The sequence below is a fragment of the Triticum aestivum genome, chromosome 7D (assembly GCF_018294505.1).
Source record: "Triticum aestivum cultivar Chinese Spring chromosome 7D, IWGSC CS RefSeq v2.1, whole genome shotgun sequence".
NCBI lineage: Eukaryota > Viridiplantae > Streptophyta > Magnoliopsida > Poales > Poaceae > Triticum > Triticum aestivum.
Window position 1 is genome coordinate 95,729,450 of NC_057814.1, and position 19,228 is coordinate 95,748,677.

General features: G+C 44.0%; 1 protein-coding gene across 1 annotated transcript; it reads right to left on the reverse strand.

Annotated features, from left to right (window-relative positions):
• Window positions 1-9,880: 9,880 nt before the first annotated feature.
• On the reverse strand, window positions 9,881-10,815 carry LOC123169277 (ethylene-responsive transcription factor ERF003-like). Its single transcript, XM_044587113.1, has 2 exons — window positions 10,640-10,815; window positions 9,881-10,549 (listed from the first exon to the last, which is right to left on the reverse strand). The coding sequence occupies exons 1-2, from the start codon at window positions 10,720-10,722 to the stop codon at window positions 10,138-10,140; spliced, it is 495 nt and encodes a 164-aa protein (XP_044443048.1). The 5' UTR covers window positions 10,723-10,815; the 3' UTR covers window positions 9,881-10,137.
• Window positions 10,816-19,228: the final 8,413 nt, after the last annotated feature.

A 19,228-nucleotide genomic window follows, 5' to 3' on the forward strand; every position in this document is an offset into this window, starting at 1 on the left:
GGAATGAAATATGTCGGCGGACTGACTACTGCGGGTGGGCCTTTGTGTCAAACGTACAGAACTGGGCTTTCATGGGCCCGCACGTTATGTCTGTACTCTTCCCTTTTGTGAAAACAGACATCGAGACTGGGCTTTAATGGGCTCATAATGTTACGTCTCTGATTCCCTCCTCCGCGTCTCACAATAACGGCTTCCTCTAGAACCCTCTACATCTGAGGGCCGCTTAGTACCCGAGCCCAAGCTGACTTCTGGGCCTGGCACTATGATCGAAGGGGGCGTGTTTTTAGTTCGGTCTGCATACCGATTACTGGCTTCAACAAAACAGCAGAGAACGGACTGGTTGGAACATGTTCCGGGGCACTCTCATTGTGAGGCGGACAGGAGATCATGGGGTAAACTCTGGAATCTGAGTATTCCGTCCAAGATCAAAGTTTTTGCTTGGCGTCTAGCCAAGACTTCTATTCCAACTGGAGATGTCCGGAACCATAGAAATATGACAGATACACCGGCTTGTTCTATATGCAATGTGGCGATTGATACCTGGAGGCACTCGTTATTTGATTGCCACATGCCCCGATGTGTGTGGGCACTCGCCGAGGAGGAACTGACAGAGGTTGCTAGCTATTTCAAACCGAACTGAGGATGCTAGATTATGGGTATTTTGGCTGCTTGATACCTTACCGGAGAAGGAGGTGGTTCAAATCTTGGTTACGATGTGGTCCATATGGTGGACGCGGCGGCGTGCTATTCATGATGATCAGTACCAAAGCCCCATGAGCACCTCGGTTTTTATCACAAAGTTTCTGGGAGATCTTGACTTGATGGCCGAGAACAAGTTTCGTCCAGCCAAGGACCTGCATGTGATGCCTAAGGGCTGCATGTAACAGCTGAAAATGCAAGGACCAAAGCAACCAGGCCGGTATGGATTCCCCCAACAGATTTCGATGTGAAAATTAATGCAGATGGGGGTGTGTCAAGATGTGGCAGGAGAGGCGCTGCAGCGGTCATTTGCCGTGATAAGGCAGGAGCTTTCTTGGGAGCTTCAGCAAGAGTTTTTGAAGGCCTTACGGACCCGCCCTCGCTAGACGCACAAGCATGCAATGAAGCCCTTGCCTTGGCTACGGATCTCAAATTGAATGTTGTATGTGTGTCACCGGACTGTATTGAAGTGATCTCCAAGATCGGGACTAAAGCTCCATGCCACTATACGTCGATATTGCGTGAGATTAGTTATCACTCTACTTATTTTCAGGATATTCGTTTCGTTCATGAGAGTGGGAAGTTAAATTTTGAAGCTCATTCTCTTGCGAAAGCTGCAGTTTCTTTGCCTAGCGGGCGCCATGTGTGGCTTGTAACTACGCCTGATATCATATGTATCCCTATGAAAATCCAAATTTAATAAAGTTCACAGATGCTCAAAAAAAAACAATAACGACTTCCTCTACATGGACTGCAAAGTCATTTTGTGAGGTAGCGGTGCCTACCGGTACATTGGGCACCACACACTTGTTTAAAGATTTGTACTAATCTATATAGCATGTATATTTCTTGTACGTGACTAGGGAGCAAATGTGTGCTCCCTAGCATCCCTGACATACACTCCGTTTTAGGAAAAGCTTTGTCTTTCTCCCACCAAAAAGGTAAATTGACATGTTTGGTCCCTCCTGGTGCCAGCAAGACCGATACCACCTTCTCCTTCTCCTCCCCCCCCCCCCCCCCCCAATGCCAACAAAAAAGCCACGCCTCACGCTGCCAACCACAGAGCAAAGCGCAAAAGCCTATCTTATTCCCTTTCAATCTTCTTCCTCCCAGATCTAGTTCGATAGCTACAACGTCATTAGCATACACTAAGAGCTGCAGAAAAAAACAAAAGAAGTCTAATCAAACTTTGACTTACATGTACCCCTGCACACTCATGCCTAACCAAAAGAAGTTCCTGTCCAAGAGGAAGAAAACATGGTCTAGCAAAAAAATTGTGTTGCTCAGAGGTTTATATAACTCCCATATCATTCCTAGGTTTGGCAAGTAGTGTTCTAACAAAAAGCAAATTGCATAGTATATCCAGGCAACTCCAAGTTTTGTTTATAAAAAGGATTAAGAGGAAGCAACTTGTACTGTAATTGTAGGCAATTTTCATATATTCTGCAGTAAACTCATTAGCTTGCTTGCCGAAGAAAAATAAAAAAAGTTGAGCAACTACTACTAGGTTTGTAGCCAATATGCCTACAAGTTTCACGCAAAAGAATGTGGACCTACAATTTGGGGAACATCAAGTTGTGCTATGTCCCGTTGGCAACATGCATTAGTGGTTGCAGACAAGTTGTGCTCTGGCCTAAGCAAACTGCATAATATATCCAGACAAACTCCAGCTTCTGTTTAGAAAAAGGACTGAAAAGGTAGCAACTCGTACTAGGTTTGTAGGCAATTTCCATAGATTATGTAGTCAACTCATTAGCTTGCTTGCCGAAAGAAAAAATGAAATAGTGGAAGTCAGGAGCAACTACTACTTGGTTTGTAGGCAATTTTCCTGCAAGTTTCAGGCAAAAAATGTGGACCTATATTGTGTGGACGTCTCGATGAGGAAACAACCTGTAGGATTTTTGAGTTCTTAAATACCCTAACCCTATGGGAGTCAGTTAACTGGTTTGTAACCCAATGAAAACAGAGTGAAAAGGGTTGGGGCAGGTGGACATACGCAATTCCCATCTAATTTCGGGAAAAAAAACAATGACCCATGTGGGGGGAAGACACTTGTCAGATCAAACAAAAAATGAAGGGGAGGCAGAAAAATAAAAAACTCTCAGGGGTCGTGTGAAGTTTACCTTCTGGTGGATCTTGAAGCTTCTCTTGCTTGCGAACAAATACTGGAATTCTAAAACCAACAAAGTCCTGCCAAGAATGTAGAAAAATAGCATATGATTTTCAGCCTAAAACTCCATTTTTTAAATTACTTACACTAGTAGAAAACATGGCTTTGGTTCGGCCAGAAAAAAGCATTAATCCCGGTTGCATTACGAACCGGGACTAATGTAAGCATTAGTCCCGGTTCGAGCGGCTAGGGCACCGTACATGCATTAGTCCCGGTTCAAATGGGACCTTTAGTCCCGATTGGTGCCAGGAACCGGGACTAAAGGGTGCGATGCCCATTAGTACCGGTTCGTGGCACCAACCGGTACTAAAGGTTAGACCTTTAGTCCCGGTTCGAGCCACCAACCGATACTAATGGGGTTTGAGGCATTAGTACCGGTTCATGGCACGAACCGGTACTAAAGGTCCATTTTCAAACTCTACCCCCCCTTGGATCGCCTTTTCAGTTTTGTAAAAAGCAAAAGAAAATGATAAAAATTTCAAAAATTAAAATCCTTCCGGATGTAGTTATGTTACTACATGTACTAGTTAGGAAAATTTAAAAACTTACATTTGGACATGTTTTGCAAAAAGTGTAGGGAAAATGTAAAACGGCTATAACTTTTGCATACGATGTCAGAAAAAAACGTATAATATATTAAAATGTTCAGCACGAAAATCCGCATCCGATTTTGACACCCTATGGCCTGTTTGCAAACTTTTAGAATCCTCAAATTCTAAAAGGAAAAAAAGTTATGCTCAAATTTCAGTTTTTTTTGAATTTTTGTTAAATCTGGTCAAACTACTTATTCAAGAAGTATTAGTGTTACTAAATAATTATTCAAGAATATTAGTGTTACTAAATAATTATTTTAGTTTTTTTGAATTTTGGTCAAATATGGTCAAACTGTGGTCAAACAATGGTCAAACTAATTATTCAAGAAATATTAGTGTTACTAAATAATTATTTCAGTTTTTTTGAATTTTGGTCAAATCTGGTCAAACTATGGTCAAACTACTTATTCAAGAAATATTAGTGTTACTAAATAATTATTGTTTTTTAGAACAATAGTTTCAAACTCAAACAGTGAAATGTGTGACTTCATGCTCAAGCTAAATTCCCGAGGGTTAATAGGATTGACATCTTACTATTGTCAGGAAAACAACAAGTGCAGACTTGGAAACGAGGGAGAATAGAACCCGGAAGTTAAGCGTGCTCAGGCTGGAGTAGTGAGAGGATGAGTAACCGTCCGGGAAGTTAGATGATTTGGAATGATGAGGGGTGATTAGAGATTAGAGGTTAAATTGAGAAGTGATGAGGGGTGATTAGAGATTAGAGGTTAAAATAATTCAGAAATTTGAAAATAAAAAAAAATTCAAAAAAAATCATAAAATTTCCTTTAGTACCAGTTGGTGTTACCAACCGGGACTAAAGGTGGACCTTCAGGCAGCGGCCACGTGGAGGACCTTTAGTCCCGGTTCGTGTAAGAACCGGGACTAAAGGGGGAGGCTTTAGTAACGACCCTTTAGTCCCGGTTCCAGAACCGGGACTAAAGGCCCTTATGAACCGGGACTAAAGGCCCTTTTTCTACTAGTGTTAGCTCTTTATGGCTATGTGATATTCTTACCTGTGAAAAGAGTCTAATGGATCTTCTTGCTTGGGTATGGCATCCTTAGATGACTCGACCCGATGCCCCCCTCTCTAAAGTTAACGAGGGCCCTGGATAACAGTATTAGTGTCAAGTTGCCTAATATCATCTGTGAAGTTTCCTATCATGACTTTCAACCCAATGCCCCCCTCCCCTAAGTTGTCTACCATGACTTCCAAGTTACCTAGAATAACCTTTATTTATTTTTTTGCTATCATAACTAGTGAGTATCCTATCATTATCCTAAGTTGCCTACAAAAAATCTTTTCAATATTCTAAGTAACTTAGTTTCAAAGGAAGATAACCTTAGCAACAACGACGGGCAACCTCTTTACAGTACTATAGGCAACTATTTAGCGAGGACAGACAACTAAGGATAATCAATAGGCAAGTAATTAGAGAAAGGTCAAGGAGCTGAATAGTCACATTAGGCTTTTAAAAATCAAGGAAGTCTAACAATTGAGCATGAACCATACGAGACTTCACCGGCTCTCAGGAGTGGATCTGTGGGCAATTCGCACCAGCATCTCTAGGAACTACCTATCATGCGTTGGGCGAGTTTTTGAGTGGAAAAAACACAACGCTCTCGGGAGTGAATCTCTGGCAACTCGCACCAACATCTCTAGCAACTACCTATCACGCGTTGGGCAAGTTTTGGGCGAAACCGCACCACTCACGAGAACAGATCTCTAGGAAACTCACGCCATTATCTTCTGCATCTAACTATCGCGTGTTGGGCAAGTTTTTGGGTGCTTCCCTCCGCAAACCCCTCTTCAATCTCCATTTGCATCCTCGGTCAACCTCATCGCCGTGCATCTCGCGTTCGTCGACTCCCCCGCAGCCTCGAAGGCCCATCCCCGATCGACAAAACCTCGATTTGTTGGCGGCCTACGGCCGGTGTCATTGTCGCCGGTTCAATCCTGAACAACATCCATCTCTATCGACGTATAGACCAAGTCTTTGGATAGATTGTGTAAACTGGGCCAATTTTTCCCAATGAATAACAATGGGGATGTCGCATCTCCGAGTTGACTGCTAGTTGTGTTGTCGTTTTATCGATCTTCTATGGCTACTGTACTATTGGTACATGCAAGAAATTAATCACATGTAGGCAACGTTTACCAAGTGATTAGGCAAAAACTATTTCTATGTAGGTTAGTGACCTAGCGATATAGCAACTTTCGTGAATATTAAAGCACTTTGTTGCTATAAAATGTCCTCTTGTACGATATGTAACTCCGGTAAAAAAACATTAAAATTAGATTAAATGATGGTGTAAGCAACTTGCAATTAAATTTGGGCAAATTTGAAGGGTGACATGGAAACATTATAGGGTTCCAACGCACATTTTTTCACCAAAAATCAACACTTCCATATCTCAACAGATCACCTTCTGATCCAATATGTCACTAGAAAATAGGGTACATAGAGTCGATCACAAAAAATGGTGAACCTTTTAGTATTATCGAGTACCGACGCAACTTATGTGCTAGTACAAATACTTCCACACGAAACAACACTCCTAATTCACAACAAAAATTGATGGTTATATTTACTTATGATTCTAAGTTGTATGACTATTTTAATAAATTGCCTACAAAGGTACGATGATGTAGATTGCGTTGTAACTTCAATAAATATGCTTACTCTAATAGTTTCAGGCAACTTCACAACCAGTCAGTGCGCAAAATTAGCATGAAACACAGGCAACCAAAAAAATTGTTGAGGCGAAAAACAAATTTAGGCAAAATTCGTACTAATTCCAGGCAAGTTTTGTAGGTTACCTGGAAACACATGATAAAGTTTCTTAATTGTAAACGCGTGGGGGGGGGGGGGCTCCAACATTGCTAGGCTCTCTTTTTGAGAATTGTCCTGCAACAAAAAAGACCTGGAAAAACACACAGAGGGACACCTGGTAGAACTGGTACTGCATCCCACATACACAGGCTCCCAGGGCAAGTCACATACATAGAACAGGCAATTCATATGCATGGAGATAATAAAAAGTTCACATATAGAGTTATTCACAGGGCTGGGTGCACCATAAAAATTTCATCGATATACCAAACCCCCGCACAGATAACATATATATGCTCTGCTGTTTTTCGGAGAAACACAGGAAAACACACAAAAAGTGTGACTAGCTATATTGTTGCTTGTGCAATTTTTCCGGAAACACATTTTCCTAGAAGTGGGGGCCTGCGCCCTGCATCGCTTTTAAATTGATGCTTTACTTCTGTCCATGTTTCCTCTGATTTCACTTATTGAACACAAGATGAAAAAGAAAATGAAAACTTGTTTATTGTTTGGCGAATATATACAACATGAAAAAGGGGAAAACTTTGGTTCTAATGTTTGTCCCATCAGTTGCCTAGTGTTGTTGATTTAGTTGCTTCACATTTACACAGTATTTGCTAGTTCCTGCAGGAACATATGCTAAACATTATGAAGATATGCTAGCATTGTGAGGTTGTGCTGCAGAACTTGGATCATGCGCATCATTTTGCGTGTGGAAAATCGCTAAGTTCAGTCATTAATCAGATCGCTCTGTACAACAACCCATTCCCCTCGCCATCCCCTCTCCCAATGAGCCCAACCAAAAGCCAAATCCATGTTAGGAAGAAATCAACACTGAAATTGACTGAATCTTGCAACTACTGCACCCAAACCAACACTTGAATCCCTTGTTTCAGATTACGTAGCTGCCCATGGTACACATATCTTTTGGCATGAGCCATAACCATGATGGTATGATGGCACGAGCGGTATGTAGGGGAAAACTTACCCCCGTTCTGTTGGTATACGAGAAGCGGAGCCATGATGATATGATGGTACCACACGTCAAGGTCAACATCTCTCTGTAGCAATATGTAAGCAGCAATCTAGAAGCACACACAGACGCATCAAGCACACATCAGCTACGCACAACGCAGATGAATCACCTCACGCATGCGCACATCGCACATCAAGCACGCGGCTCCGGTTGATGCTGATGGCCGTGGGGTTCATCCGCCTCTGCGCTGCCGGAGAGATGGTGTACGGCGGGGAGCAGACAAACAACTGTATCCTGAGATGGAGAGCTCCTGCACCCATCCAAACTGTGCCCCGCGAGCCACGGATGCGGCATGGAGAGGCACCTTGCGAGGGGGCGGCGAGGAAGCCGATGACGTGGCCGTCAGCCGCGACGACGAGCTAGGGTGGTGCGTCGTGGATCTGGGAGCGCCGCCGCCTCACCTGCTCGATCTGGAAGCCCAACATAGAGGGTAAGTAGAGGGATGATATGGTGGGGGCGGTGGCTGAGCAGAGAGACGGGGGAGGGGCGGCGCATCGGGAGATGGGCGCGCGCCGCATCTGGAGAAGAGCGACAAAGGAAGAGGCGGCTGCATCGGGAGAGTGAAGGAGAGGAGGTAGGTGGGGTGGCTTCAGAAATCTGACCGTGTGGCATCTGGCGCCCTTGATTTGGATCTGACGGCGCGCGAGGGTGTGCGCTCAGGACGCCCAAACAACACAATTGCAGTTTTTAGAATTTGGAATATGTTTTGCAATAATTGAAAAAATAAGCACATTAGCTATATAAATCGAGTCTGTGATGGAAGGAATGCTTACGGTATCCTACATATTAGCTAGCTTGTTTGCGGAAATCTAATTTGGCTCTAGGAAGCATATGGTCCCGCACGTCCAAAAATGTGGCTGTGGAAGCTTTCTTTTGAGACTGATGCCATGTGGGCCCAAATCCTTCGCAGCAAGTACCTACAGACAAAGTCCTTGTCCCAGGTCACAGTCAGGCCAACTGACTCGCCTTTCTGGAAAGGCCTGATGAAAGTCAAACAATCTCTGTTTTTTAGGACAAAGGTTGTTATTGGCAACGGCGCTAGTACACGCTTCTAGGAGGATACTTGGCTCGGCGAGACACTTTTGGCCATTCAATATCCGTCTTTATATTGCATTGTTCAACGACGTGAGGTGTTCGTTGCTACGGTGTTTCAATCCATCCCCCTTAATATTCAGTTCAGACGGTCGTTAGTGGGCAATCGTTGGGAAGATTGGTTCCGTCTAGTTCGGAGACTAATGGATGTCCATCTTTCTCAACAACCCGATGTATTACGCTGGAAACTGACTAGGTCTGAAGTATTCACGGTTAAATCAATGTATATTGATGTAATTAATTCGAGCTCCATTCCTACCTCCAAGCACGTTTGGGCTGTCAAAGTTCCTTTGAAAATAAAGGTGTTTATGTGGTTTGTCCATAAACAGGTTATTTTAACCAAGGATAACTTGATTAAGCGTAATTGGACAGGACCTACGAGGTGTAGCTTTTGTGATCGGGACGAGACGATCAAACATCTCTTTTTTGATTGCCCATTTGCCAGAGTACTTTGGAGGACGGTTCACATTGCTTTTAATATTACTCTACCGAATTCTGTCACTACGTTATTTGGGACATGGCTCACTGGGATTGAGCCTGAATTAGCGAGACATATTCGCGTTGGAGTTTGCGCTTTGTTGTGGACTATCTGGACTTGCAGAAATGATTTGGTTTTTAACAGAGCATCACGTATTCACTTTTGGCAGGTTATTTTCCGAGCCACGGCTGTGATCCGTTCATGGTCGCTACTCACTCCGATGGAGGCCAGGGAGCATTTGGTTACTGGATCTATCCGCTGGGAGAGGGTAGCTCGGGATATCTTCAACCGGTTTGGATGGCAGTCATGTAATAGGATAGGCAATTAGTTTACCTATCTATCTTTAGCCAGCCGGTTGTGGCGTCTTATCTTGACTAGTCTGTGTGTCCAGCCTCTTTAGCTTTGTGTGAGCTGTCTTTTTATTACTTTTCAGTCGGAGACTTGGAAACCTTGTTGGAACCTTTTATTTCGTTAATAAGAGGGCCGTATGCATCACTCTGATGCAGAGGCCGGGGAGATCCCCTTTTCAAAAAAAAACGTCCAAAAATGTATTTAAATGTCAAGAAAAGTAGAAATATATATATATATATGTGTTCATTGTCACACCCTAATGCTACCTTCAAATTTTTAGTGGGAAAGCTTAAGCATTTTGATCTGTACAAAAAAAACAATTGAACATCAAATGTTACCTCCAAAATGTTAGACATAATTCTAATTATTTTTCACCGGCGAAGCACTGCTCTTCCATTTCACATGAAAATTATTAAGCATGCCTTTTATACTATCACGAACATCTTTAAAAAAATCAGAATTTTTTAAATATGCATAAGCTAGTCAAAGCTGGGCTTTTACCTTGGAAGTGACTCGGGGAAATTATTTAGCAAGAGCGAAAACTGATTCGCAAAAAATGAAAAGGCCAGAGTACTCTCTGTCAGAGAATGTGCCAGCGCAGCTTAACATGAAAATCGAAACAGAGGACACTAATTATGATTAGGGGATCATCAAGACATCAATAGTAATACAAGAATGAAGAAATATGCTCTAACGAGGCTACCGTATACACAAAGCTGTTGGAGACCTCGGGCGATGACCATACTAACCTCGAGTTCTTCCCGACACAGCTTATGCTAAACTAAAAACAAACCCACCCACACACACACGCGGAGAGACAGAGAAGTGAATGGAGCGGAAACAGAGCAAGCGCAAGGCACGGGGACAGAGCATGTGCGGAGGCGCGGCTAGTAGGAGATCTCCATGGAGAAGTTGGAGTCCAGCAGCTCCTCGATCATCTGCTCCACGTACTGCTCCTCCAGGAACCCGCCGCTCCACCCGGCGGCCGCCGAGGCCGCCGCCGCGCTGGCATTGCCCGTGTACCCGGCGAACGGCGCCGGCGGCGAGCGCGGGTCCACGCCCACGGACGACGTCGAGGCGTCCTTGTCCTGCTGCTGCCCGGCCTGCGAGCCGCACGCCACGTTGAAGCGGTGGAGCTTGGCGACCAGCGCCGGGGAGAGGAACGACGACGACGGGGCGGCGTCCTTGTCGGGGAAGTTGGTGCGCACGCGCGGGCCGCACATGATGCGTGCCGCCTCGTCGTAGGCGCGCGCCGCGTCCTCCGCCGTCTCGAAGGTGCCCAGCCAGATCCTCGTCTTGCTGCAAGAAAGAAACCCGCCATGGTCAGACCACGCCAAGAAAATCGATCCATCCGAGCAATCGCAAAGGCTTTGGACGACGACGACGTACAGGAGGGGGTGGCGGATCTCGGAGACCCAGGAGCCCCAGTGGCGCTGCCGCACGCCGCGGTACCGCTGCTGTGGCCGCGCCATTTCACTTTCAGAAGGAGCTTTTCGCTTGCTCGGTGAGAGTGGAACCAGCTGGCTCCGTGCTGACTCGCGTGTCTTGGGGCTTGGAGAAGACGATTGGTGATTGTGATTAGTGTGGTGTGTGCGAGCTTTTGGGCCCTATAAATAGAGAAGGGAGGAAGGAGGAAATTCAGTTCGCGGCCTGTTTTGAAGAGACAATATCAGGTGAAAACCCCTTCTTCAGTGGAAGCTTGGAAACTTGAGCGCTGGCCGTTGGATCCTATATGCATGGACTAGATCCACACATTACTGCTACTTAGTATTTGCATTAGAACGCCCGCTGGCAGCGCTGCTATTTTGCAAATAGCCCCTCAGTGTTAGTAGAATTAGAACTCTATCCAACAAAACTCTGCCCAGACAAGAGAAGTATGTACAGGAATGGATACTGCAAACAGAACACTTGCAGTTCTATCAAAATCTTGGGCGACCAAGGCACGTTTAAGTACATAGGCAGTAAAAGGGATCATCATAAGACAAATCTGGGGCGTCCAAATATGCAGGCACTTGCAGTCTCTACTAGCCAAATTAGCATAACTAAGATCCATCAGTTTAACAACCACCACTTGCCTCTCGCTGTAGGTTAGGTCTTTTTTCATGACGATGAACAACCTCTCCGGTTTCAGTGCATTCTCCACGATGAACTGAAGGAAATCAAACTCGTTATGATTCCCTTGTTGCTCACACAAAGACAAAGACTTGATGTGCGCAGACTCAATATGAATGTTCTCCTGCCATAACTTGAGACTAAGGTTGCTAGCGGATTGACATGGTTGGCCAGACAGTCGCCGGAGAGGAATCACCCACATCGCGCTCGCTGGTCCTGCGCGGAACGAAGGTTCGTGCTGTAGGAAAGCACCATCTCCCAACAACTCTCCTAATCCTAGCTGTTAATGGGGAAGAAATTCGAATCGGGATTGGCTGGCTCCATAGGAAAAGGAACGGGATGGCTCACCGATGTACAGGATTGTTGTGAGGTTCTATTTGCAATCTGTACAACTTTTCATCTCAGAACGCACATTCCCTATCCAACGGCACAAGATCAGGTTTCCGTGCTTTCACTGAATGTATGGTTTTCACTAGATATGTACTCTGTTTTGAACGGCTTCTCGGTGGGTCCCTGTCTGGGTGTATGTCACCCCTGGCCCACCTTCATCAAGTTAGAACTTTAAAAAAAGTAGAACCGCTAAATATTTTCAAAAAGGAAGGTTATACCTATTAACCTCTGCATCAGTTCGATGAATTGTAATAACTGTGTATTTATTTAGGGATATCAAGATTCAACAACCACACCTTGATGTCATTTAAAAATGAGTATAAAACTCCTTTTGACTCAAAATGAGTTCTAAATTTTGCGGATTTACTAATACACAAATTTGACCATTATTATTTGTAGGAATGCATAGTGAAATATTTTTTTATTATGAAACTACTTCCATGAAAATATAACTACATGATTTTAATTAAATTATTTTACTAGTTAGTTATCGTATTATAGTAGTTTGATTGCAAGTTTTCAATTGCATAGTCCATTTTAGCAGAGACTAGTAAGATGCCCTTGCGTTGCACGGAGCACCGAGATGCATTGATCTGGGAGTTGTTTATTTTGATAAAGTATGTGGGGTCATCTCATGTGTAACAAATTACAAATATCGATAGGTTTCTTCGGATATTCATTCTTTTCTAGAGCTCACAAGCATTCGGGTGAATAGTAAATGTAGGCAAAATAGATTAAAAAAATATCTTTGCAGAAGCGTTCAAGTGTTCAACCTGCATCCAAAACTTCATGAAGAAATAGCACTTATGCTTTGCAAAAAATGATCTTTAAAAGTTATTTTTTGAGTATCGATTTTGTTTATCTTTTCTAGACCAACATGAATGCTATGTAACCGTGGTTAAATCTGACAACATCAAATAGATGGTGAGCACGTATTGAAAGCATGAGAAAGCTAAGCAACGTTGCATCTCAAATAGATGGTGAGCACTAATTATGGTTCATCCTTCTCAGACCACATATCAGATGGATTTAAAAACGTTGCATCTCATTTCTGCACGTCATTGTCAAATATCACTCACAGGTAGAATCTTTTGCAAGTGGATGCTCTAGAAACAGTTTTGCTGCATGTGCTCCTTGCTCCGTTGTTCTCATAAAACTATACAAAGATATATATTTTCCGGAAAAAAAAGATTATTTCAATCTGCATCCAATCCAGTAATTTCTAACTGGAAATGAACACACAAAATAGAATTGTACATCTAACAGACTTTTTTCTCTTGGCAAACATCACATTTTTGTGTATCCGTACAAATATAGACTCAAGCTATAGCCTGAACATAATCTTTGTTGGGCTCTAGGCGGCTCCTGGCGACCGTCCACATCTTGAAAGACTAATTCACAAGGTGAAGACTAAAACTACGTCTACACATATATTTACAAGATTACATGGCATATATTTATCTCTTTGCTAATGTTGATGTTAAGATCAAGATATGTTAGTGAAAACGATGCTTGAGTCTGGTCACTCTAGAGATATGTCAACATAGTCGAGAATCGTGTACTGAACACCCAGTATTTTTTGCAATTTGAGCTTAGTATTTACTCCCTCCGTTCCAAAATAGATGACCCAACTTTATACCAACTTTGTACTAAAATTAGTATAAAGTTGAGTCATCTATTTTGGAACGGAGGGAGTAGATTTTTAGCTTGAAATACAACTTATGAAATTACTAAGCTAAACGACTGACAACATACCTTAATTGTCGTTTGAAATTCTTGGTATCTTCTAGATCCTTGAAAGCGTAGGCACCAACCAATAGCACCGTAAGGTTTGTCACACATCCACATATCGGCTATCTTCATTCAACGACAAATTATTGGTACTTGTGCAAAAAATAAAAAGGTATTTAGAAGGTAATTTTGTTGAGAATGATGTCAAAGTTTCAATAGTAATTTTGTTGAGAATGATGAACTCTACAATAGAAAACAACAGGACTGTAGATCGACTAAAATTTAGTATCCATCACAACTTCTGTTTCTTATAAGTTACTGCAGTAAGATGGTTCATTTTTGTTGCCGAGATTCTAGAGATGATATATAAGAATATCCATCAAATAAACGAACAATCTGACAACAGCCCAACATATTAGCAGAAAGTACCTTTGAATAACCAGTCACATATCTTCAGGCGAGGAGTGGTGCTTTCATCCAACATAGTGTTGTCTCGTATTCATAGAACAATGAATCAATGTCTCCATGCTCAAGTATAAAATATTATGTCAAAAGAAAATACAAAAGGAAAAAAGTTGCTCAAGAAAAGAAATCTGAACATAAGCAAACCAAATCTTGCTTAATTAGAGTCCAGTATATTGTGCACGATAAACTTAGGCGGCTCTTTTTTTGCAGGAAAACTTAAACGCCTCATAATTCACTAGATTTAACTCGACACATTCAGCTGGAAAATAGTGTGCAATTTCTAAGTGTGTGCCAAACACACTGGTAAGTAGTGACCTTCCCAAAGCTTGCATTGACATGGACAGAAGTGCCCGTATAGCATCATCAGAGAGCTCCTATGTTCCTAAGGAAAGACAGAAATTTCTTGCAAAGTTTCAAATTGAATGGTGATTCCCCAGGAAATCAATGCACAAACTAAGATAATTCCATATGTTACCTTCACACATCTCAAATTGCACAAGGAGATTTTATTTTTCATCAATAGCAATCCTTATCAGATCGGAAGGTGAAGGACAGTGAATCCTACCTCCCCACACTCTGTTTGATCTACGAGAGTGTGACCAGCATGGATTGCGTTGGGGAGGGGATATAGTAGTAGGTGGCGGCGCGACAGTCCAGCCGAGGAAGAACAGGGTGTCGGCACTGACGTACTTGCAGCGGTCCGCATTGGAGGAGACAAGGGAGGACACGGACGTTGTGGTCGGAGTTGGGGCTGCTGCAGTAGGAAAGAGATGAGGTAGTGGAGGCATTCGTGGCTGAACGGCTCCGACTGCGAACTTGTGGAGGTCGGCATCGGTATGAGACTCATACTTGCCAAGGTATAACTCGAGATGACTTGGAAGGGGGCGGAGGAGATGACGAGGAGGAGGGGGTCGTGGTGGTGGTGGGCAATGCGGCCTGAGAGAAGGCATGAGAAGCGTTGGGGGCAGACAGAGCCGAGAGCCGCGACCTTTCTGGAGCCTTCTTATTTTTTCTTGAGATGGCTAGACGATATGAGAGGGAGAGATAGCTGAACGTGAGAGGTAGGGGGTTATCTACAAACAAGGAGTGGATTGCAGGGGTCTTTTTGCAAAACTGACATAGCTTGTCTTAGATGCGTTGGATATAAATCGAACAGTTGTAAATGAAGGATGGCAGACACACCATCATCACCAACTCAACTTTTTATAGGAGTAGAGATAGTAATTAAATTGGGCATGCCTACTATACTGGGCCAGCAATTAATAAGAAATATTTGTTTAAAATAAGAAAGGTTGTTTACCTAAATTTAGGTTTTCGATGTCTTATTTGGCATTGGGATTGATTGTGATGTTACCGATGATTTTGTGCCTGCTTTGGGACAATTAGTCAGTTTGCTCTATTTTGGATAACAAAATACCCCCCCACCCCCTCTCCAAATACATGGCATAACAACTAAGTCAAAAAGGCAATGTTTTCCAATTTTGACCAACCATATATACAAAAGTATGAAGATAAACAGTACAAAATCAATATCAGTATATCCACCATTATATAATTTTCATAATCTATTTATTCGATATTGTAGTTGCTCATATTTTCTACTATGTATTTGGTCAAACTTACAAACAACTAATTTTCTAAGTATATTTATATGCCATTTATTTTGGGATGGAGGGAGTATGTAAATATTTAATTTAAGTTTCCAACATGGTAATATATTTTGGACGTGACTAGGGAGCAAACGTGTGCTCCCTAGCATCCCCTGGCATTGATACGTCTGCAACGTATCTATAATTTATGAAGTATTCATGCTATTATATTATCCTTCTAGGATGTTTTATATGCTATTTTATATGATTTTTGGGACTAGCCTATTAACCTAGAGCCCAGTGCCAGTTTCTTTTTTTCCTTGTTTTTGAGTATCGCAGAAAAGGAAAACAAAACGGAGTCCAATTGACCTGAAACTTGACGGAGCTTATTTTTGGACCAGAAGAAGGCCATGGAGTAAAAGAGTTGGGCCAGAAGAGTCCCGGGCTGCCCACGAGGGTGGGAGGCGCGCCTCCCTGCCTCGTGGACAGCCCGAAGACCCCCCTGACTTGTTCTCGACGCCAAAACCTCTTATATATACAGAAACCTCCAGAACATAACCTAGATCGGGAGTTTCGCCGCCGCAAGCCTCTGTAGCCACCAAAAACCAATCGGGACCCTGTTCCGGCACCCTGCCGGAGGGGGGATCCATCACCGGTGGCCATCTTCATCATCCCGGCGCTCTCCATGACGAGGAGGGAGTAGTTCACCCTCGGGGCTGAGGATATGTACTAGTAGCTATGTGTTTGATCTCTCTCTCGCGCGCGTTCTTGTTTCGGCACGATCTTGATGTACCGCGAGCTTTGCTATTATAGTTGGATCTTATGATGTTTCTCCCCCTCTACTCTCTTGTAATGGATTGAGTTTTCCCTTTGAAGTTATCTTATCGGATTGAGTCCTTAAGGATTTGAGAACACTTGATGTATGTCTTGCATGTGCTTATCTGTGGTGACAATGGGATATCACGTGATCTACTTGATGTATGTTTTGGTGATCAACTTGCGGGTTCCGTACCTTGTGAACTTATGCATAGGGGTTGGCACACGTTTTCATCTTGACTCTCTGGTAGAAACTTTGGGGCACTCTTTGAAGTACTTTGTGTTCGTTGAATAGATGAATCTGAGATTGTGTGATGCATATCGTATAATCATACCCACGGATACTTGAGGTGACATTGGAGTATCTAGGTGACATTAGGGTTTTGGTTGATTTGTGTCTTAAGGTGTTATTCTAGTACAAACTCTATGATAGATTGAACGGAAAGAATAGCTTCGTGTTATTTTACTACGGACTATTTAATAGATCGATCAGAAAGGATAACTTTGAGGTGGTTTCGTACCCTACAGTAATCTCTTCGTTTGTTCTCCGCTATTAGTGACTTTGGAGTGATTCTTTGTTGCATGTTGAGGGATAGTTATATGATCCAATTATTGTTGGGAATCGTAGCATAATTTTAAAATTTTCCTACGCTCACCAAGATGCATCTATGGAGTATACTAGCAACGAAGGGAAAGGAGTGCATCTACATACCCTTGTAGATCGCGAGCGGAAGCGTTCCAATGAACGTGGATGACGGAGTCGTACTCGCCGTGATCCAAATCACCGATGACCGAGTGCCGAACGGACGGCACCTCCGCGTTCAACACACGTACGGTGCAGCGACGTCTCATCCTTCTTGATCCAGCAAGGGGGAAGAAGAGGTTGATGGAGATCCAGCAGCACGACGGCGTGGTGGTGGATGTAGCGGGTCTCGGCAGGGCTTTGCCGAGCTTCTGCGAGAGGGAGAGGTGTAGCAGAGGAGGAGGGAGGCGCCCAAGGCTAAGATGTTGCTGCCCTCCCTCCCCCCTTTATATAGGCCCCCTGGGAGGGGGGCGCCGGCCAAACCCCATCTAGGGTGGGGGGCGGCGGCCAAGGGGGTGCCTTGCCCCCCAAGGCAAGTGGGAAGCCCCCCCACCCTAGGGTTTGCAACCCTAGGCGCATGGGGGGAGGCCCATGGGGGGGCGCCCAGCCCACTAGGGGCTGGTTCCCTTCCCACTTCAGCCCACGGGGCCCTCCGGGATAGGTGGCCCCACCCGGTGGACCCCCGGGACCCTTTCGGTGGTCCCGGTACAATACCGGTAACCCCCGAAACTTTCCCGATGGCCGAAACTTGACTTCCTATATATAATTCTTCACCTCCGGACCATTCCGGAACTCCTCGTGACGTCCGGGATCTCATCCGGGACTCCGAACAACTTTCGGGTTTCCGCATACACATATCTCTACAACCCTAGCGTCACCGAACCTTAAGTGTGTAGACCCTACGGGTTCGGGAGACATGCAGACATGACCGAGACGCCTCTCCGGTCAATAACCAACAACGGGATCTGGATACCCATGTTGGTTCCCACATGTTCCACGATGATCTCATCGGATGAACCACGATGTCGAGGATTCAATCAATCCCGTATACAATTCCCTTTGTTAATCGGTATGTTACTTGCCCGAGATTCGATCGTCGGTATCCCAATACCTTGTTCAATCTCGTTACCGGCAAGTCTCTTTACTCGTACCGCAATGCATGATCCCGTGACTAACGCCTTAGTCACATTGAGCTCATTATGATGATGCATTACCGAGTGGGCCCAGAGATACCTCTCCGTCACACGGAGTGACAAATCCCAGTCTCGATCCGTGCCAACCCAACAGACACTTTCGGAGATACCCGTAGTGCACCTTTATAGTCACCCAGTTACGTTGTGACGTTTGGCACACCCAAAGCACTCCTACGGTATCCGGGAGTTGCACGATCTCATGGTCTAAGTAAAAGATACTTGACATTGGAAAAGCTCTAGCAAACGAAACTACACGATCTTTTATGCTATGCTTAGGATTGGGTCTTGTCCATCACAACATTCTCCTAATGATGTGATCCCGTTATCAACGACATCCAATGTCCATAGTCAGGAAACCATGACTATCTGTTGATCAACGAGCTAGTCAACTAGAGGCTTACTAGGGACACGTTGTGGTCTATGTATTCACACATGTATTACGATTTCCGGATAACACAATTATAGCATGAACAATAGACAATTATCATGAACAAAGAAATATAATAATAACCATTTATTATTGCGTCTAGGGCATATTTCCAACAGTCTCCCACTTGCACTAGAGTCAATAATCTAGTTACATTGTGATGAATCGAACACCCATTGCGTCCTGGTGTTGATCATGTTTTGCTCTAGGGAGAGGTTTAGTCAACAGATCTGCTACATTCAGGTCCGTATGTACTTTACAAATATCTATGTCTCCATTTTGAACACTTTCACGAATGGAGTTGAAGCGACGCTTGATATGCCTGGTCTTCCTGTGAAACCTGGGCTCCTTCGCAAGGGCAATAGCTCCAGTGTTGTCACAGAAGAGAGTCATCGGGCCCGACGCATTGGGAATCACCCCTAGGTCGGTAATGAACTCCTTCATCCAGACTGCTTCCTGCGCTGCCTCCGAGGCTGCCATGTACTCCGCTTCACATGTAGATCCTGCCACGATGCTTTGCTTGCAACTGCACCAGCTTACTGCTCCTCCATTCAAAATATACACGTATCCGGTTTGTGACTTCGAGTCATCCAGATCTATGTCGAAGCTAGCGTCGACGTAACCCTTTACGACGAGCTCTTCGTCACCTCCATAAACGAGAAACATATACTT